Raw genomic sequence first — 22489 nt, forward strand, 5'->3', positions numbered from 1 at the left:
TTTGATCATTGACCTGTCTATGCCTCTTATCACCCATTCACCCACCTGTGTCGTTTAATTATTTGAATCTTTGTATTCATCCGTGTGACCTCTTACTAATTCCCTTAACCACATGCCTTAACCACATGGACCAGCTGCAGTGTTGTTCATTTAGTGCATCACTGCAATGAGTTCTGCCACCTGTGATTGCTGTTTAGGAGCAGCCATTGTTTCTTTGAGAAGCTTATTTCTGATAGTTACATATTATTTTGCAGTGGCAGTTATGTGCATATAGATCTAAATGTATCCACAACAACATAAAAGGAGGTTTTCAGGTCACCCGATGGGGGATGAGTGGACAGGCAGGCTCCAGCATAGGCAGATTGTCCAGACAACCATGCTCACTAAGTAACCATCCCACCCACACTGCTCCAGACTGGGTAGGCAGAGGCCGAAGATGTGTTCCTCCAGCACTGTGAGACAGACACCAATTCACTCCGATGGCATCTGCTCATCCGCCGCTGTCTATATTTGCTGCAGTGACTCCATGAACAGACACAGAGCAGGAGAGGTAACTCTACTGCCTCAAATAGACACACACCTTATCAGGCAATCCAGAGCTCCAGGGCCACCGCAAATATCTCTCAGCAGTTCCTCCTTCGGGCATTTACTAAGGTTTCGTATAAGAGATGCCAGCCGCCTCAATGGCCTGGCCAAGCAGAGCCCTATCTCACCATTATCACCCTCAGCTGTAGTAGAGCTCAGAGTAATGGTGTGACTGACTCAGACTGCATAATCTTAATATCTACAGATGAGGGGCTTTGCCCAAAGATATCTTCTCATCCTCCACAATCACTAGATCATATTACTGGCAGACAATCCTATTCTGATTCAAACATGGTCCTGCTCTACTTAATGAGATGATTTCTTCTCCTTTGTAATTGGAATCTCAATCAATCAACACCAACTTAGGCACAATCCTATTCTGATTCAAACATGTCCTGCTCTACTTAATGAGATGATTTCTTCTCCTTTGTAATTGGAATCTCAATCAATTAACACCATTTTAGGCGGGCTCCTCAGTCTTGCCTCACAACAGTTCTCCTTTAAACATAGTGACTTTGTGTTTATGTGGTTGTATAACATAAGGTACCCATCTCATTGTATCTTCTCTTTCTCTACAGTACTTCAAAAGCCTGAAAGAAGAGCCTTGCGATGGACGGCTTTACCCAGTCCAGTAGATACACAAGCAGAAATGCAGCCTGCACCCAAGATCACCAGAGAAAAGCATCCAGATAGGGAAGTCCGTATTCCTCAGGAGCTGCAGCTCATTAAGAACATGCTGGATGAATGGAAGGAGGCGTGGCTGTTGGGTGAGTACATGTTAACTCAATCCATTTATAAAACAAATGTGCTGCCTCCTAATTCATGACAAGACCATAAAGATTATCGAGCAAGGAGTTCCCATTACACCTTGTTGATACACATCAACAACACATCAACATGGGAAGACTCTCAAAACAGAGGTATTCATTCCATTAGTGGTTTGGAAATCGAACGACATACAGCGTGGTCTTCAACATTTGGCACTCTGGATCTCTTGGACTACAACTCATTTAGCCTGTGCCAGCATAGTCAACAGTGAGATCTCATGGAGTCATACTCCAAAATATCTGTAGAGCCGCAGGGTGCGGGACCCTGGCTTATAATATTAATTTATTTTATTCATTCAATTATACTAAATTGGTTGATTTTGACCATAGACTCCCCAGTTCCCAATGATCAAGGCACTCGCAAGCTGCTACTTAGGCACAGCAAGGCCACCAATAGTGACCAAAGGGTGCTACACAAGACACTTACATTACTTCCTAAACCTTGGCAGCTACAAGGCGTGGGGACAAGCAAATGATTAATTATTTGGTCCTTTTGTAGGCGTAAGGTGAATTTGGGTATCATTTGGGTATCATCGCCATATTTGTTTAACTAAAAACCAAAGATTGGAATAATGTGAATTAATGTAACACAATGCATGCTAAATAATATAAGAGGAAAGGCATTCCCTTGAGGATTACCACCAATTACAAGGGATGAGGAAGACTATCTGTGTATCTATCCTTTTGCAACAATACTTTGAAGTGAGTCTACAGCCATCTGTGTGTAGAAAAAATGTGTTTTGATAGAAAAAGCCGATAGAAAAACAAAATCTACCATTAATGGGCTTCTGTGAAGCATTGCAGAATGCCCATCAGTATTAGCAGATGCAGTAATTTCCAATAGCACATAAGATATCCTGAGGGGCTTGCATGTCTTAGCAAAGTCATGCTCGGCCTACAGTACTTTTCAAATACCCCATGCCTGTTTTCCCCACATTTGAGGGGTGGAAGTGCATGTGGGGCAGTAGCAGTTTACACCAGTGCCATCCCAAGGAGAAGAAATGCACAGAAGCGTCAGCAAGGATGCTCAACATTTTAGCCATTTCTGGCTTTCCCTCGTCTTTTGGGTTGGCAATTGTGCGGGAAGGTGCACGTGCATCCGTTCATTTACAGCACAAAACTTTTGTGGGGCGAGGCAGACAAATAAAATAGTATTCAAGAAAGGGACAGTGGGTAAGACTTGTCACTCTGTGCCACCTGGCTCATAATTATGCTCCTGTTGCCTGTCGCTCCTTGTGGATGCCTTAAGGTATACCCTCTCCTTAGAAATAGTAAGACATTATAGTGATGTACCCCAATGGTGTGCCAGGCACACCAGTTTAATTAGTGTTACACGCACGCAGAGTGTCTTAAATAGCAGGCTACCCTTCTTTGAAAATAAGGGCCCACGGAACTATCCCATAGATTTTCAACTGAGTATCTCTAACTGAGAATATCTGCAATTATAGTAAACAGGGAAAGTTCCCATAAGTAGCAAACTCACATCCCCGGCACACTATGACAGGCCAATAAGTAGCACAAAATTGAAATTGGAAACCTTTGAATTGTTCAACAGTAAGTCACTTGATCAATATAGAGTCATTGTAATAACTTGAAACATTTCAATATAAATTCATAACACATTATTGTTAAAAAAACAAATGTAATCATGTGACCCAATGCGTTTCGAGAAAACTTCTCTTTATCAGGGGTCTTGGTAAGACGTCTGTTCTACAAATAATAAGAACAAAAATAATTTACAATGTCATCTATAGTAATGAGCTCATAGGTAGTAAACAGTGATTGCTTTTATATTAATATTATTCACAGCAGCTCAACCAACAATTAGAATCCCAATTTATTCTGTCCTTTACATATCAGCCTTCATCTTTTCATAGTCCCACTGGTATCAGTGCTCTGGAGGGGCTCATCCAAGGAGCAAAGTGATGTACGTAGGTAGCCTTCCATCCCTAGTTATCTAGAAATGATAATACAATGGGGCATTCAGTCCTCTCTCACTGCTACTCTAATATTGCAATATAGAAACGTGTGAAGTGCCTCACCTTTTCCTCAGTCAACTGATGCATTTGTGTTTTTATAGTATAGCCATATATTAAAATGAAGTCATCGCCATTCAGTATCCAGAATATGTGAGCACTCTTCCTCCTATGAGTGGAATTAATGCTAGAGATGAGTATCAATATAAAGTAGGTAGGCAGATGGGTCCAAAATAAGTCATAATAGGCCTTGAAAATGTGATACTCACCCAGCCTCTAAGTAGTAATACTATAGGATGAGTGGGGGTAGTCGTACTGGACGTTGTGTTTGTCAAGATCCCTCTGTAAAGTGAAAAGTTATCAATAGGGATTGATGCCAATTCATGGAAATGGGCATTCGAAATATAGCACACTTGATCTTACATAGTTCTATAGTTTGTTCACTCACCTCCTGCGAGGTGTGTAGGGGGTATAGCTGCTTTATGATGAATTCATTCGATTTCTCATAATGAGCCAATACATAAACAAGTAATGTGCCCTTAAGACATGCTATCACAATGGGATTTTTTATTCCCATGCTGTATTATAGTACCATGTATGTTGTAATTGCCGCTATGACTATCTTCAAAGTAGTTAAAATGCGCCAAAAACAAGATTTCCTGTTTCCCGTGCTCTTTTACGGCTGTCCGAAGTTTGTACAGGGTAAGAGGGCCGCTTAAATTAGCATCATGTATTCGGTACATGATGACGTCATGCCATAGTGACGGCAATAACATCATGTTTGTAAACAAACAAACGGGCCTCACCGGTAGCATCATGGATTCCCGATCATCTTAGAGAATTAAATCTAAATAAGCAAAGTGTCCCTGTGTTCCACTGTTTTAGAGAAAGGTCTAAAAATGTTAAATGGAAAGGGACAACCAATGTCCAGTGTTAAAAATGGGGGGGGGTGTTGGGAGGATCCAGACCGCCTTTCGGCTAAAGGTGGTGATAAAACCAAAAGTAAAAGGTATAGACTGTTAGCTAGTGGTGTCCTCTCAATGAAGGACATTTCTAAGAGGTCAGATACTGACCTTCAAATGTATCCTGCAGTAAAGTGTGTGATTCCCAATTTGTCCACCATAGGATCCCAAAAGTAAGAGGTAATCTTGAGGTAGATCCACCTCATATAGTAATCTGGTGTGTTATTGTTATTATTATTTTGCTTTTATATAGCGCCTTATATACCATTGGTATGGTCTGAAGGCGCTGGTAGGTTGAACGCCCTCGGGAACCGAAGTTCAGATCAGTAGAGAGTAGAGAGAGTCAAAAGGTGCGTGTGAGCACCGGGTATGTGTGCAGCTTGTGTGGTATCCGTGTAATAGCTGCTTTTAGCGGTAGGTGTGATGGTTGAGAGATCAGGAGTATGTGTTCGTTCTGGCGGGATTTATCCAGACCAGATGTGGCTGCGTTAGGCCTGAGGAGAACGACTGGCTGGGGGTGTGTAACCAGCAGTGATTACTTAGAATGATGTGGAGTGAGCGGCGGATGTTGGTATGAGAACAGTTATACCGAATGGTGTCATAGTATCTCTGTGTTCTAGTTGAGTGGTGATGTAAGGAGAGAGTAAGCATGCTGGTGAGATATGATGGGCTATATGATTCCAAACCTTACTATATACCTCACCAAACCTTACTATAGGCGCTCCAGTCCGTTCCATGCACCTTACTATATACCTCACCAAACCTTACTATATGCGCTCCAGTCCGTTCCATGCAATCATATCCACTCCATGCATCCCAGTCTGCTCCTTACACTCCGGTCCGTTCCACGCATTGATGCATTCCGGATTGCCGCGTGCGTTTTAGTCCGCTCCGCGCGCTCCAGTTCATTATGCGTACTCCAGTCAAGATGGGTTATATGCTCTTTCGAGCGTTCTCTGTATTCCAAACCATACTATATACGTCACGCAATTCTATGCACTCCAGTCCGTTCCATGCCCTCATATCCACTCTTGTCTGCCCCACGCGTGTACTCTTGTCTGCTCCAAGCATGCGTTCTTGTCTGCTCCAAGCATGTACTCCTGTCTGTCTCACGCATGCACACCTGTCTGCCCCATGCATGCGCACCTGTCTGCCCCGAAGTATCCCGAAACCAGGCGCAGGGGCACAGATCCCCTCACCTCCCATGCCAATAAAATATACCCAACGATTTCCCTAAGTCTGTCTGCCCCATGCTCTACGCATTCGGCATCTCTACGTATTCATCCATTCTACGCACTCATCAGTATTGGATGCAATCTGTGCTTGTTCGTTCTACGTACTCGTCCGCTTTACGCAACACATCCGTTCACTCTGGGCACTCGTTCGCTCCAGGCACTCGTTCGCTCGGCATTCATCCGCTTTATGCTCTCACATGTACTACGCACTCACCCCTTCTACGCACCCACCCCCTCTACGCACCCACCCCCTCTATGCACCCACCCCCTCTACGCACTCACTCCCTCTACGCACTCACTCCCTCTACGTACGCGCCTCCTCTACGCACGCGCCACCTCTGCGCACACACCCCCTCTGCGCACACACCCCCTCTAGGCACTCATCCCCTCTAGGCACTCATCCCCTCTACGCACTCATCCCCTCTACGCACTCATCTGCTCCACATACTCATCTGCTCCACATACTCATCTGCTTTAAGCACTCGTGCTTTTCACGCAATCAACAGCAATATCCTTGCTATATATTCATCTCTACACTCATCTGTTCTATAGCTTCATCCGTTCTGTACACTTATCCGCTCTATCCACTCTATCCACTCTATCCACTCATCCGCTCCATCCACTCATCCGCTCCATCCACTCTATCCACTCTATCCACACATCCGGTCTATCCGCTCTATCCGCTCATCCGCTCTATACGCTCATCCGCTCCATACACTCAGTGTATATACACTCATCTGCTCCATACACTCCTCCGCTCCATACACTCCTCCGCTCCATAAACTCCTCCGCTCTATACACACCTCCGCTCTATACACTCATACGCTCTATACATTCGGTAGGTCTGTGCATTCATCTGCTCCAGTGATCTACACACTCTCTGCACTTCCATATTCATCCGTTATCCATACTGATGTACTCTACATTCTCATCTGCTCCTGCTCCATGATTCCTGCCTTAACTCCCCCAAACGCACATACTTTTCTAACATCCTTCACTCCCAAGTCTCTTATCCTTGTCGTATCTTTCAAACCCTCTCTCATCTCCTCTCCCCTCCTGACATCTCTTGCACTTCTCCTTTTGACTTTGCTAAATTCTTATCTGAAAAAATTATTTCTCTTCGCCAAAAAATTGTCTGTTCTCCTTATTCTTCTCCTCTCCCCTCCATACACCCCCCTTCGGCTTGCATGTCTACATTTTCTCCTATCACTCCTTCTGATGTCTCTATCCTCTTAACTAAATCTCACCCCACCGCCGCTCCTTCCGATCCTATCCTAACCCTTCTTATTCCTGAGATTTACCCCCCTCTCAGACCCTATGTAACCTCCTTCTTAAATACTTGTCTCTCTACGGCCACCTTACCATCTTCCTTCAAGCATGCCACTATCAGCCCGATATTTAAGAAGCCTTCTGCTAATCCTCTTCTCGCTTCTAACTTTCGCCCAATATCACTTCTACCTTTTCTCTCTAAAATACTCAAACACTTAGCCTATTCTCAACTCTCAACTTTTGTCACTACCCACTCTCTCCTTCCCCCTTCTCAATCTGGCTTCCGCCCCAAACACTCCACTGAGTCGGCTCTTACCTATGTCCTTAACTCTCTCCTTACTGCTCGCTATTCTAAGCAATCCTCTATCCTCATCCTCCTTGACCTCTCTGGTGCATTCGACACTGTCGATCACCCCTTACTTCTCAATACTCTTTCCTCCCTTGGATTCAAAAGTTCTGTCCTTAACTGGCTCTCCTCTTACCTCTCCCACCGTTCTTTTACCGTTTCTTGGGGCGGGCGAACCTCTACTACCTTCCCTCTCGATTACGCCGTTCCCCAAGGCTCTGTTCTTGGACCCTTCTCTCTCTTTACACTTCACTCCTTGCCCCTATCATCTCCTCCTTCAGGATTTCTTACCATTTCTACGCTAATGACACCTAGCTGTTCCTCTCCTTTTCGTCCTTCACCTCTGACCTACATCTCAATCTCTCTTCCTGCCATTAAAAACTGGATGTCATCTCACTATCTCTCTCTCTTAACACTGATGAGACTGAAGTTTTGTTCTTTCCTTCTAACACACTTCCTCCTCCATCTCCCCCTCGCTCTATTCAATTTCCCCTGTCTAATCTTCCTATTTCCAACCACGCTTGTAATCTTGGCATTTACTTTGACTCTTCCCTTTCCTTTACTCATCATATCTCCCTCACCTCTTGGGCATGTCGCTACCATCTCTTTAACATCCGTAAATTCCGCCCCTCTCTCACCTTTCATGCTATTAAACTTTTCATTTCCTCCCTAATTTTTTGTTGCCTTTTCTATTGTTCTCTCTTCTTAGTTCTCCCCGCATCCCATCTTGCCCCGCTCAAATCCATTTACCACCCCGCCTTGGGCACCCTCTGTCCTCTCCCCTCGCAACTTCAGGTACCCTGGCCTTAAACTTAATAACTTAACTCAAGGTACAATTCATGACCTGATAAAGTCTAGAACAGTGCCATCATATTATCTCATTCCTTTCAAGGGCGTACATTCTGATGTCCATGGAGGTACAGAGTATTTTGATGTGCCCTCTAGTATATAAGTAGACTACAAATCTCTATCTTCTTTAGGTTATGAATCTGGATGTCTGTATAGGCTACATGATATGATATGATATGATATGGCATTTGTAACGCGCCTATACACAAGTTATTCAAAGGTATCTCATCCCTTTCAAGGGCATACATTCTGAAGTCCATAGGGGTATAACATACATTAATGTGTTCTCTAGTACATAAGTAGACTATTCATCTCTACTTTCTTTTAGTTATCAAGCCGGATGTCTGTATAGGTTGTATCATCAAAAGTACATCAGATGTAACAATTTAAGCATCCATTGCCCACCAAACAAAGTAAATCGTCACTTGTTCTTATACAAAATGTGATTACATTAACATATCTCTGAAGAGTTTACAGTCTAGAAGCATATGTGGAATTAGTAATTTAGTTCATATATACATGATTATACAACCATCTAAACTTTTAGAGATACAGTCCTAGATAAAAACTCTTCATTCATACCCAATAGGGCTACTGCATCAAGGTGGTAAATCCAGGGTAATTCACACTGTGCAATATTTTTTATCAGGTCACCTCCTCTTGGGAGTGGGTGTACTATCTCCAGAATTACACATCTCATCTGTGCTATTGTGTGATGATTGTCTCTGAAGTTTCTGCACATCAGTGATTTCATGTTTGCCATTCTTATGTTGAACTTATGCTCAGCCCATCTGTCCCTAAGTTTACGTATAGTCGGACCTACATAATATTTCCCACACATGCATCTTAGTGCATAGATCACATTTTTACTATTGCATGTGGAGAAATCTCATAGCCTGATCTTCTTGCCCGTGTTCGGGTGTCTGATGTGGTCACCTTTGATAATGCTTGAGCGGTGCTGACAATTCAGACAGGGATATGTGCCTGGTTTGGATTTATGCAGTACTCTCTGTGTGGGTTTTTTGTGACTTTCTGCCCTGATAAGTGTACCTCTCAGGTGTTTACCCCCCTTGCTTGCCATCTTGGGCAGACCTGAGAACAGGCGATGTAATGGTGGATCAAGTTTTATCAGTTTTTTTTGTGCTAACCTAGCGACTGTGCAGAGAAGCATAGAGTGCGTACCATCTTGGTATTGCCCTTCTTCGAACCTGGTCTCAGAAGATCCTCTATCCTGTGTATCTCTGTTCTTGTAATAGCTTTCTCAAGTATGTCCATAGAGTAGCCCCGGTTCTTAAATCTCTCTGACATGACATCATATTCCCTCTGCAAGGCGTCTGTGTTGGAAATTATCCTTTTCCGTCTCAGGAACTGAATATATGGCAGGCTCTCTTTCAGATGTGTGCGGTGGAAACTCTTGAAATGGAGTATATTGTTGACATCTGTGGGTTTCCTATATATGATGGTAAGTGATTCCCCTTCGTGTAGGTAACCAGTGAATGCAAAAAATGCAAACTTGGTTCCCCTATCTCCAGGGTGAATTTGATCTGTTCATGGCAGTTGTTCAGGTATTCAAATACCTCTGTTAGTTCTAATCTGCTTCCTTTCTAAATTGCGAAGAAGTTGTCTATATATTTCCGCCAGAACATTATTTTAGATGACCAGGGTTGTGTTTCCATGATGTGATTTTTCTCAAAGTTATAAGCATATGTGGAGGCTACCGAGGACCCCATCGATGTCCCTGAAATATGCAGATAGAATTTTCCATCATATCTGAAATAATTGTTATAAAGTATTAGATGAATGAGTTCCATAGCGAAGACATAATGGATCTGAACATTCTCGTGTCTTAATAGAAACCATTCCATAGCATCAATTCGCTCACCGTGGGGGATAGAGATGTAGAGACTACTGGCGTCCAAAGAGAAAAGGAGGATATCAGGGTCTCTGAGGTCCAATTCACTCAGTAATTGTAAGAAAGGGGAAGTGTCTTTCAAGTATGTGGAGTTCTGTTGGACTAATGGTTGTAAGGCTGTGTCCAGATAGATTTCCAGAGGATCAAATTTACTCTCAGCCCCTGCCACTATGGGGCGGAATAGTGTATTGGTGGAGTTTTTATGCAACTTGGGGAGTGCATAGAATACCGATATCACTGGGTATTTCTTGACCAGGAAGTCTGCTGTTCGAGGTGTTATCCATTTAGATTTGTTGGCTTTGTTAATGGTAACTTCAATCAGAGTTTTAATCATATTAGTTGTACCATGATCCAACACCAGATATGTCATAGGATCCTGTAATAGACCTAGACAGCCCTGATGATAAAGGAGAGTGTCCATTATCACAAGGGCTCCTCCTTTGTCTGCAGGTTTCATAGTGATTGTCGAGTTTCCTACCAACTCCTTCTGAAGTTGCACCTGGTGTCTTCTGATATTACCATGGTGGTGTGGACTATAATTGATCTTTTTGAGGTCCATAGTGGTCTTGAAATGTAACATATTTATCACTGGTTTCTTCATTTGGGGGTGGAAATTGAAAGGGGCAAGGAAAGGCCCTCGCCTGTCAGGTGGCTGGCCTATCCCGTCCGCATGACGTTTATCTTCTACATTGTTGCAGAGAAATGGTCTCATCATTGGCCATTGTCTCCCTTCCATCCATCCCTGGATACTAAACTGATTGGTCGTGCTGTCGTCCCCAGGCCTGGGACTTGAACTAGCTCACAGCACCCTGTGCACCTCTTCAAGGTGATGGGAATGGCTATGTGTCTGCAATGTAACTTGTGTGTACCACCTTTCGCTTATGTCTTACGCTCACCGGGTATATGCGGTGGCGTTGGGGCACGGTTGCAGCCCTCCCTGGTGTTAGATCTCCCCCTTCTGGTTTCATCCCCTGCGGATCAGCTATGGGCAGAAAAAATTGGTGGCACTGCTCCTGCGTGGATATGGGAAAACGTAAATGCGCTGGTAGATGACTGTGGTATCTCCCAACCCCTTCGACCCAAGGTGCGATTTCCGTGGGCACGTACCGGCCCATAAGGCTCACCTGATTAATGTGAATGATGAGCTCTCCGTCCTGCTACTTCTGGCAGGGGCGCTTGTTGGTGGAATCTAGTTCCTTCACTGATTCCTGAATACTAGTCCAGTCCAGCTGCAACTAAGTTCCTCTTTCTGCATTCTCTCAAAGTCTTTTGTCTTTTCCCCTCTTTCTGCTTTCTTTCAATGTCTTTGTCTTTTCCCACTCAATGTCTTGATGTTATTGCTCTCAATGTGGTTGTTTTGCACTGAATAACGTTTATCTCTGTTTTCTTCCAAATAGGTGGAAATACAGCCTAACAACAGCTGTGGAGGCACGGAACGCAGCTGAGCGGAAGATGGATGCGACCGCAATGTTCAGCAGCAGGTGAGTGATGGCTTTAGGGAAGGCTCAAGGTTTTAATGAGAGTGAGCCCTTAATGTAATGCCTGTTAAGTGTCTGACCTTGTCTTTTGCCTTTTCTTTGCAGGTGCTGCGAATTCGGATGGAGTGCGTCGTGCCGTTGTGCCTGGATGATGATGTCTGCGTTCCGGGGAGTTTGCCGGTTAGCCCCGTTGTCAGGAAGAAGATGTCTGCGCTTCGAGATGTTTGCAGGTGAGCCGCAGTGCCAGGAGGAAGATGTCCGCATCCGAGATGTTTGCAGGTGAGCCACGGTGCCAGGAGGAAGGTGTCTTCAATCCCGGATGTTTGCAGGTGAGCCGCGGTGCCAAGAGCAAACGTTCAGGTAAGAGCAGGATTCTCCAGTGACAAGCATGGATGCAGATGGCAGGATAACTCCAGGTAAAATGAATCTCAGGCGATGGTGAGCATTACGCTGCACGGAGGTGCAGAATAACGCGAAGCGTGTGCCTTGGGGTTGGGCTGGCTTTTATAGCTGAGCTCCTAAGGCTTCGCCCCTTAGCAAAGTTCTGCATGCCACATCCTGCCACTCCTAGAAGTTAGAAGATGCACGTGCAGATGCAGATGAAGATAGAGACCACACCCGGACTAGTTACACAAATGAAAGTTCTTGAGAGTATTCTTGCTCATAATGAAAGAGTTCCTGTTAATTCTAAGCACTTCTGCCCATAATGGAAATGTCCTGTTTATATCCTTCCAAGAGCCTGGCGCCAGAGGCGCCAGGACTGTGTCCAACCAGGCCCCCCATTTATGAATGTCCCAAAGGGACGTGCATGACCCATGATGCCCCCTGCTCCCTCCACTTGATGGTACCACTCTTGTGATCCTGGGCAAGTGGCCATGACATCATGAGAATGTGCCTCGGACGTTGCAACAAATATCGCGGTATGTGCTTGCTTTCAGCTGGGAGCGGCTCCCATTCCTACCGTCTATTGCTGTCCATTGTCTGCTTCAGCTGTGTCACGTGTTCAGAGACCACAAATTTCAGCTGTGCAGCTCTGAATTATGAGGATGTATTTGTATATTCTGCAGCTGGTCCCTTTGTCGTCTGGGGATTGGAATGTCATCCATATCTCTTAACCTTGGCTGTGAGTTCTGTCTCACACGTCTAGCTCTCTGTCCAGCCTGAATCAGCTCAGCTCGTCTCTTGCTCAGACACCCGAGGCCTGCTGTAATTTTCCTAAACCTTATAATGAGGTTTCTACAGTGTCCATGCTGTACTACATTTCCATAGGTTAGTCACACTTGGCTCTGTTAGGTCCCATAGGTGCTCCTGCAGTTCCATAGGGTTATTCATGTTTAAGCATCTGCAAGCCTTGCAGTTTCTGCTTTTCTGCGTTTGGCTAATGGCAAAATAATAAAAACAATGACAGTATGTACATGTATCTGTCCTCTAATCATAGAAATGCACGCTTGTGTTCTTTATGTATTCGAGTGCGTGTTTGTGTCCAGAATTGCGGATGGCATGTGTGCTTCATGTCTAACGTTGCTATGTCGTGGTATCTCTAACGCCGTCAGCAACATGGCTTCTTGGTGTTTTAGTCCAAGCTGTCCATACAGGTGTCTCTGATCATGGCCTGTGGCTCTTCATCCACGCATGGGTAGATCTGTATGTTCCTTGGTCGGTGTGGCTGGCTGAGGGGATACCTCTCAATGTATTTGTCAATCAGGGGTCCGTTCGGAATTCGTCCAAAATAGAATGGTTCATTGCAGTGTTTTCTGGCCTTCTTCCTTGCCATGAATTTAGTAGGGGGTGAGATCTGATGTTTATTTTTCGCAAGATGGAGGATTGGGATCTAGTCCAAGCCAAGATGGGGGATTCTCTCAGGAGTAGTTCTGAAATGGAATGTTGTGAGCAGGTTGGAAGAACTCACTATTCTAAACTGCCTTTCATCAATTTCTATGGAGAAGATAGGACCTGTGTTTTTGGACTCTAGTTCTGAGGCCTAATTCATGTGAAAACTCATGAAAAGCTTGGAATATGACAACTTGGAGAAATAGCTGCAGGACTCTAGTTACTGGTGGGAGCGCAACATTATAGGGAGCTATTTAAAACGATATTTATTTTGGAAGAAAAATATTCATTCGTATTTACAGCAGTGATTTATTTATATAAATATATATGTGTTACATTTATTCGCTCAGTCTTCAATGAGAAGACTTGAAGTTTATGTAATACTAGTTTAATGCTGGTCAACCTCTTCAGTTGAAATTCACAGCACGTCTCTGCTGCAGTGTGTTTATCACTGCAGCAGTGAACGTTGACATTTGCCTTCCGACGCAACTCTTGGTCGTGAAGGGATTTTCTTTTGTGTTTCGAGTGCTGCGCTATGCCAGAAACTATGTATGTAGCATGGCTCGCGGCATGCTCGCTCTCCTAATAGGCAGTTCATTTTCTGCAACGCGCATCCAGTGCTCTTCAGAAAGTTATTCTAAAAGAAAAGAAAGACACTTACCTATTTGTGGGATTACTTCAGAAGTATAGCTGGAACCAGTTAGCTTTCCTTCTCAGTTACGACATTACTCTAGGAAGGGCAATCATTTTCCGAGTGGCGCCAGCCATTTTGGAAATCCTTTTGGAATTTGTAGTTTTTAGGGTGCACACCTGTATGCAGAGAAATAAGAGATAATTTAAGGAAAGTAAAAAATTAGAACATTTTAAAGTCAGTATATTTTAAAGAGGAAAGTTAAATTGAAGGCTGTCAGCACTAGGAAAGCCAGTTGAGCTCATTACATACAAGACACCTTCAGAAAAGACTGTGCTCATGACTAAAGTGACTTTTTAGGTTACAAAGCATTTTGCTATTGCATCTCTTCAAATCAAAGGATAAAGTTTGATTTAAATGTTTAATGTTGTGAGAAAAGTCTCCAAAGAAAGATACTTCAAGAAGGCAGAAAGCAAGCAAGCATATGTTTCTTAGCAAGTTTAAAGATTTCAGTTCTCTTACCTCTTTGCTTGGGGCAGAGGTTACACAGGTAGTGAAAACGGGAGTCCTATTTTGTATCTGAAAACCCTGAATGTAAGGTGATACTAACATTACATTTTTACAGGGTGCCGAGCAAAGAAGTCAGAAGAGCTCCTGTGGTGTTTTTTATTTTTTCCAATTTCCCTTTCCCTGTCAGACTAGACTGAACCTCATTGTGAATATATTCAGTGGGGAACAGGATGGTCAGAGGGGGGCTGTGGGGTTCAGCAGCTCCCACGGATGGGCAAGATCCGGATCTTGACAGAAATAACTCTTAGACTTCATCTCCAAATAGTTGAAGGTTGTGGACCTTTCTTGTACCTCGGGTGAGGTTTGAAAGAATACCTTCAGTTCCATTTTTCTAATCAACTTAAATAAGTTTATCTCTTCATTGAATGATAAACCCAAGTTAAGCATATCCAGTTGTGATTTACTCAGTTGTCGGGATGAGATGCTCATAATGGATGTGACCAAGCAATTCATGCTGCACTGCCCCTTCTGGGGCGGGACCAAGCCTGCTTTGCATATGGTCTTCCCCCTTGTGTAATGGCTTAGGAGGTGAAGAACGATGGTCTGGAGGGTTGCCCGGAGCAATGCCAGAGGTTAAGATTAATTCTAAACTTTCCAGCCATCACCTCTTTTGGTTTGCATTATGAATATGAAGGCAGAAGTAAAAACTGGCAGTAAAGCTGCCTGTTTTAATCAATGATACGCATTATAAGTAGTGAACTATTTACCTCATGCAATATTTTGTAAAATGCAAATGCGATCAATACCACACTATTATTTCCTAAAATCAAATTTGATTCCCCAAATTTTTACTGCCACAAAAACAAGGTATTTTATTTGTTTGACATTATAGTGATGTAGCCCAATGGTGCGCCATGCACTCCAATATAATCAGTGTTTAATTACTTGATTAGATTAAATGCATCAAGTTCCAAAAACGTATTTGTAGGTAGACATTTTATTTTGCACAATGCCCATTCACAACATTGCCCACTTAGACCCTTTTGAAACCTGGGCTTGTTTTCTTATATAATTGCAGATATTGAAAGTGTAACACAGTGCACACCTTGTTGTTGAAGTTATGCAACATGGGTAAATGGATTAATGTCAGTAATGATCTAAATTCAAGGTGCAGGGGAGAGATGTCAGTCCTGACACATGGACTGAACAACAATAGTAAACAGGGAAAGTTCCCATAAGCAGGGAATTCAGGTCCCCTGCACACTTTCTTAGGCCAATAATTAGCCAAATATTGAAATAGGAAATCTTTGAATTGGTCAAAATGAAGTCAATTGATCAATATAGAGTCATTGTAATAACCTGAAACATTCCAATATAAATTCATAACACATTATTGTTAAAAAACAAATTTAATCATGTGACCCAACGCATTTCGAGAAAACATCTCTTCATCAGGGATCAAATAATCTTACAATTTCATCTATGGTAATCTGCTCATAGGTACTAAACAGTGATTGCTTTTAAATTAATATCATTCACAGCAGCTCAACCAACAATTAGAATCCCAATCTATTCCGTCCTTTAGATATTCACACATATCTACCATTTTTTCATAGTCCTACTGGTATCAGTGCTCTGGAAGGGCTCATCCTAGGAGCAAAGTGATGTACATAGGTAGCCTTCCATCCCTGGTTATCTAGAAATGATAATATAATGTGGCATTCAATCCTCTCACTGCTACTCTCCAATTGCAGTATAGAAAAGTGTGATGTGCTTCACCTTTTCCTTAGTCAACGGATGCATTTGTGTTCTTCTAGTATACCCATATACTAAAATGTAATCATCGCCATTCAGTATCCAGAATATGTGAGTACTCTTCCTCCTGTGAGTGGAATTAATGCCTGAGACGAGTAGCAATATAAAGCAGGTGAGTACATTGGCCCAAATTAAGTCCAAATTGGCCTTGAAAATGTGATTCTCACCATTCCTCTAAGTAGTAATACTATAGGATGAGTGGGGGTAGTCGTACTGAACGTTGTGTCCGTCAAGATCCCTCTGTAAAGTGAAAAGTTAGCAATCGGGATTGATGCCAATTCATGAAAATGGACATTCGGAATATAGCACACTTAATCTTGCATAATTGTATAGTTTGTTCACTCACCTCCTCCAGGGTCTGTAGGGGGTATAGCTGCTTTATGAGGAATTTGTTCAATTCTTCCTAAGGAGCCAATACATAAACAAGTAATGTGCCCTTAGGACATGCTATCACAATCAGATGTTTTGTTCCCACGCTGTAATACAGTACCATGCATGTCGTAATTACCTCTATGACTGTCTTTAAAGTAGTTAAAATGCGCCAAAAACAGGAGTTCCTGTTTCCCGTGCTCTTTCACGGCTGTCCGAAGGTTTTACAGGGTAAGATGGCCGCTTAAAGTAGCGGTGTGTATTCGGCACGTGATGACGTCATGCTGTAGTTGCCCCCTAAATATGCCTTAGTTTCACCCTAAGTAACCCAGGGTAATCCAGACGTGGAACCCTTGCTCACTGTGTCTGGGGTTGCTGATGGTACTCTTGTTCAGAGGAGATTTGCTTAGCATTTCGGTGCTGGACTGCCCTTCTGGGTGGGACAAAGACTGATGTGAAAATTGGTATTTCTCCTCTGTGAAGGGTGCAGTGAGATAAAACGTGGTTGTAGACCCTCCTGAGTGGAAGAAATTCCATAGAACAGGGTATTTGACCCATATTAGTTTTCAGTTAAGGGGCTCCCAAACTCCTTTATGATTTATTCAATACTTCCAGTCATCAACTTTTGGTCTTGCTTCATATTCATAATGAGCAATTAAGTTGAGCATGAGGAAATTTGGTATCAGGACATGACTGCACACCCTGTTCTTGCCAGTCATATAGCCTAAAAATCTACCAGCGTGTTCACATCCCTTCAGTCCTAACTGAAAAGAAACTATTAATTAAAAAACCTTTTGTAAAACTAATTAAGTTTCAACTTAATACCAATGTTGATAAATACCCATAGATGAAAAGGGTGACTGTCTCCTTATCAAGGCTTGAAAATTGCTGCAGTAACGGATGACATTAGTGGTGCTGAGCGGCTGCGGCTGGCAGAGGAAGGGGAAGTGGACATCTCTGCCTTAAAATCAGGTCAGGAGAGCAGCAAAATCATAACAGGAAAACAACATTCGACATGCAACTTTAAATGGCACAACATCCTGAGCCACGATAACATCAAATGGATCCCGAAAACGGGCGCAGTGCAGAACGTGCCTAAGATATATTATGCTCACTTTAAAATAACACTTTTACTCAACTAAATCTGCGTATATGTAGCTTGGGGATGTCAGCGAGAGAAAGATTCATTGCTGCACATGCTGTGGGACAGTGATAGGGTGGTGGACTTCTGGAAAGATGTGCTTGATAGACTAGATACGGTCTGGAATATTTAATTCCCACGAAATTCAGCGGCAGTGATTCTACTGTCACCAAAAGGTGGATGTGACATAGACTGTGAGACTGTGTGCTGGATTAACAAGGCCCTTCTGGTGGCAACCAAATAAATCCTGAGGGTGTAGAAAACGAGAAAGAAGCCATTTGTAGAGGGCTGGTTATCTGATATGCAAATACTTCCAAACTTTGAAAAATGTATGTTTCATAGGCAGCACAGAGTGGAAATGTATCTGGAATTGTGGGGGTCCTTCAATGAATTATATGGGTGAATACAGGTTAGAGTGTTTGATTACTGAATATATATGTGTTAGTTAGAAGGGATGGGTTGTCATGGAGATGTGTGTTAGTCTTGTGATTTGTCTGTTTTGTTCATCTTGTGTATCATTCTTTGTTACTATAATCTGATAAGGTTTGTTGTTTTTTATGGAATTTGTAAATCTAAGTTAATTTCCTTTTATTGTAATATGTGATAAATTGGATGAGATGTGTTTTATTTGTATTGAAGTTGCAATCTCTTCTTCTCCTTGTCTCAGAGAAGGTTTGGCTGTTTTATTGACTATATGTCAGGGCACAGTTTTCATCGGAGCTGCTCTACCCCCACAAAGCCCCTGGTGATCAGCACTTCAGAACTCTAGCTATTAACTTTCTTAAACTCTCCACCCCGGAGAAAAGGGATGGGGGTAAAATAACATACTGTGCTTCTCTTTCTCTCAATGACTCACTTGAAGACAAAAGGCCAATAGTTCTCTTTGATAACTTGAAAGGGCCACTCTCTGTTTCTGTATAAACTCTCTCCACTACCCCTAAACTGTTATCATCAGATCACATGTGCGTGATAGCCGGGGCGCATAGAAGACTTTTCAACAACAGGACTTCCTTTCACTTTTGACGCAAGTCCTTAGGAAAAATCTCTGGTATTAAATACTGACCAGTACAGAAGGGTAATAATAACGATGCAACCTTTAAAACAAAACCGCATAGGAAGCAAAGACAATCCAGGGTTGGCTTAGAAAGACAGCCACTGGCCCAGAACTATAAAAGAGGCAAGGGACAGCCCCAGGGTGTAAAGGCTGGGAGGAAGCAGACGTGGTACTGACCATGCCCTGGAGACATGGATAGACTGCCATCTGAGAAGAGCCAGTTCACATATGGTCAGCTGTACAGCAGATGCTAAGGCATATGTATGCAATAATGCCGCAAGGACTAGTGGTGCATTGAAAGGAGAACCCAGAACCAGGTTTTACAGACAAGGAATGAGACCTGAAGGAAGGTCGGGGGTTGACCGCTTTCTTAAGAAGCTTATAAATGAAAACCTGCCAGGAGGGGCAGAGTATCACTGCCTGAAAAGAACCCTGAATGCAGAGTAGTAATACTTGTAAGCACTACGAGAATCTGAGAGAATCGTGTTGAGAACCAGATGTCATGGAGAGACTTAAAAGAATTGTGAGAGAAAATAAAGGTCATTGAGAGACTTAAGAGAGACTGGAGGTCGTGGGGTGACACAAACTAAAGGTTGTGGCATGGCCTGAGAGAAACCTGAAGTTGTGAAGAGACCCAAGGGAATTGTTAGAGAAACAGAGGCCATGGAGAGACCTAAGAGAACCCAGTGGTCATGGAGAGACCGAAGCAAATTGTGCTGAGTACTGGAGGTTGTGGAAATGTATGAGAAGAATGACGTTTTGAGAAAAACAGGAGGGCATGGAGAGGCCTATAGGGAGTTGTGCTGACCAGAGACCCTTAAAAAGGCAGAATCACAAGTATCCCCTGTAGGGAGTGCACAGGAAAGCATCTGGTATTTGTTTGTTTCTATTATTAGGCATAGACTTTGAAGCTTAGGTTTAGGAACACTTTTGTTGGATAGATTTGGAGAACATTTTGTTGTAGCCTATGGTTAGCCAGGAGGCTAAAGGACTCATTACGGATAGGCTGGAACTTTTATGTTGGCATCGCAGAAGGAACAGAGCATTCTAAGATTAGATTTAAGACTTGTATTTTGATAGAAGACACTGGGCCTCATCACAAGTTGGGCGGTAACCCGGCAGTATTACTGGTGGTGTTACCGCCTGTGCTACCAGCATTACCGGCAACCGGTCCGGCGCTAATAGGGTTGGGCGGTAACTGTAATTCCCCATTGAGTCCATTGGACCCAATGGGAATATTTCCGGCGCGTTTACCCCCAGCTTGCAGCTGCGGGTAAATACCGCCAGACTTGTGATTGGGCAGACCATTAAATGCGGCGGTAATAGCATTACTGCTGCATTTAAGGTCTACCACCCAACTCGTGATGATCCTGACTATCTTGAGTTGCTGTGAACACCTGGAAAACCCTGCCATGCGTTATCTCATCCTTAACACTAGTTTACAAAGGGATTGTTTCATATTTCTAAAACATTTCCCCAGTTCTTAGAAGTGTTTATCCAACCCACAACCTTGGGCTGTTTACCTTAATAAAAGTGGTTAAAGACATGTCAAACCTCATCTTGTGAGATGCATGATGTCATTGCTTCACCTTCCTGCAGGGAAGAAAGTTGCAACATCCCGAATTCACTTGGGAGGGTAGAAATGCATTTATTTCTATGGTGCCACTGCAGCAGGAAATATTTGAGAGCAAGGGACAAAACAAATAAACACTGTGCTCCCAATTCCGATAGCTTTGCAGGGATTACACACAAAACAGCTCCCCTTACTTAGCAAAGGCTTTTCTGACTTATGATTTACGCACTTGTAATGCATGTGACAAAATGAGCTAAAACATGGTGCCGGTGCGCAGCCATTTTGGACATTCACTTCCAAACCGCAATGAAAGTCTACGTTTCTGTGAGCTCAATTAGAAGGCAGACATGAATTCTGTAGCGGATGCAAAATTATATTATGAAACAGAGGAGCTCACTATGAAGGATAGTTGTTGTATTGTCCGCTCTAGAACGAGAAGGGAGTCAGAGATGTTCAGGTGCATTGATAAGGGGTGCTGGGAACAAGCGTGCGGGAGACAAGCTGGGTTTTTCCACTACTGTCTGGATTTTTCTGCTCTTTACCTCCCTTGCTTGCTGTCTGTTCTTCGGCCGTGGGCAGTTTGCAACCTATGAGGGGCGGGAATTTGTCCCCCACAAGAAGAGAGGTATCCTGATGAGGAGACAGAGAATTGGAACCTCGGGTGAGGAAGTCTGGCTGAGAGAGAGGATACTCCGCTCCAGACCCTGTTAGTATGTGTGATCTTTCTGCCTACCTGCCTTGGGACTGGGTAGTGTTGTCGTGGCTGAGATGAAGTTTTCTCCTACAACAGCACTAACAGTGATGTAGACCCTTTGTAACTATACTTGTTTGTGTGTTTATTATAACCAATTGCATTTATTCCAACAGTTATTTGTAGGATTACAATTTGTGTGAATAAAGGGCCTGTAAAGAGCCAATTATATTCCAATTGTTGGTCTAGGTGTGTATTATTGCCTTCCTGAGTCCATGATCATTTAGTCCGTCTCATAGGGTGAGTAGTTCTGAGGTCATTACGCGTGGCCGAAAAGCAAAACAGCACTGGGAAATCAAAGGGATCCAGCTGAAGCAGGCAATGTCAGCAAGACTCAAAAGGGAGGGAAGGAGACTTTACACATCTCCAGGTCAGGTTTAAAGTCCAAGATGGTAGCAGTGCTTGATATAAGCTCTGGCCAACCCACTTCCGGCACACCTGGCCACAGGCACATGTCCCAATCACAGGTTAGCCCAGCCCACACTACACAGGTGCAAACCATAACCCTACACATCAGCTAGACGCAGGTAAGGCCAGACTATAAAAGCTAGCTGGTTCAGTCAAAGTGTGTGGAGTCTTCAAGAAGAAGTGGGAGGAACATGTTTGTAGTAGATTGGCAAGCAAGTGGTCTATTGAGAAGAGAGCTGATTAGAAAGTGTTTGGAAGTTGGAGGTAGAACGTTCATTGTAGAGGAGATGAAACCATCTGGAGGGAGAATTATTGATGAGGTTGGAGGGAGAGCATAGAGGAAGCTGCCATGAGAATTGTTACCATCTGGAAGAAGTTTTATTGAAGAGGTTGGAAGAAGAGATGTATCTGGAGAGGAGATGTTATGGAGGTTAAAAAGGAAAAAAACACTATCATCTGGGAAGTACAAGGAGAAAAGAAAGAGTGGGAGCAAGAGTTGCAAGACCCAAGGAGGTAGGAGAAGAGCACACACCCCAATAGTCAGTGAGATCAGGGAGGTTCTGGTGGACCAAGTTGGTATAGAGCAGACTTCAATGGTGGGAGGGAGTACGAGATGGTGCAATCTCACCGCAGGACCGGGTTTCTACGACACTGGTGGGAATGAGTGGGTGGTGGACAGTTGGTAGAGAACTATCCAACACAGTAGCTGAAACCCTGTTAGGGCAGTCCAGTGTTGTGAAAGAGACACCCCTCTCCTGAAAGAGAATTTAAGAATACTCTATGTATTCACCTCAGAGCATCCTTATTAAGGACACTCTGCAACTGGGTGTGGGAACACAGAAGACCTGCAACCTGAAGAGAAAAACCAAGATATTCTAATAGACAATGGAACAGAGCTAGGAAAGGTCCACACCAGGAACTTTGTAAGAGACCTTGGGCCTCATTATAAGTTTGCCGGTCCGGCCGGC

At 43.5% G+C, this 22489-nt stretch overlaps 1 protein-coding gene across 1 annotated transcript in view; it reads left to right on the plus strand.

Moving 5' to 3' along the window:
- HEATR4 (HEAT repeat containing 4) overlaps positions 1-22489 on the plus strand; it is a 597929-nt gene that overhangs the window by 253448 nt on the left and 321992 nt on the right. The window contains exon 6 of the mRNA XM_069638774.1: positions 1164-1352. Coding sequence (XP_069494875.1) covers positions 1164-1352 — 189 coding nt within the window. The remainder of the gene's footprint in view (positions 1-1163; positions 1353-22489) is intronic.

Source organism: Ambystoma mexicanum, chromosome 14 (assembly GCF_040938575.1).
Source record: "Ambystoma mexicanum isolate Mex_15411 chromosome 14, UKY_AmexF1_1, whole genome shotgun sequence".
NCBI lineage: Eukaryota > Metazoa > Chordata > Amphibia > Caudata > Ambystomatidae > Ambystoma > Ambystoma mexicanum.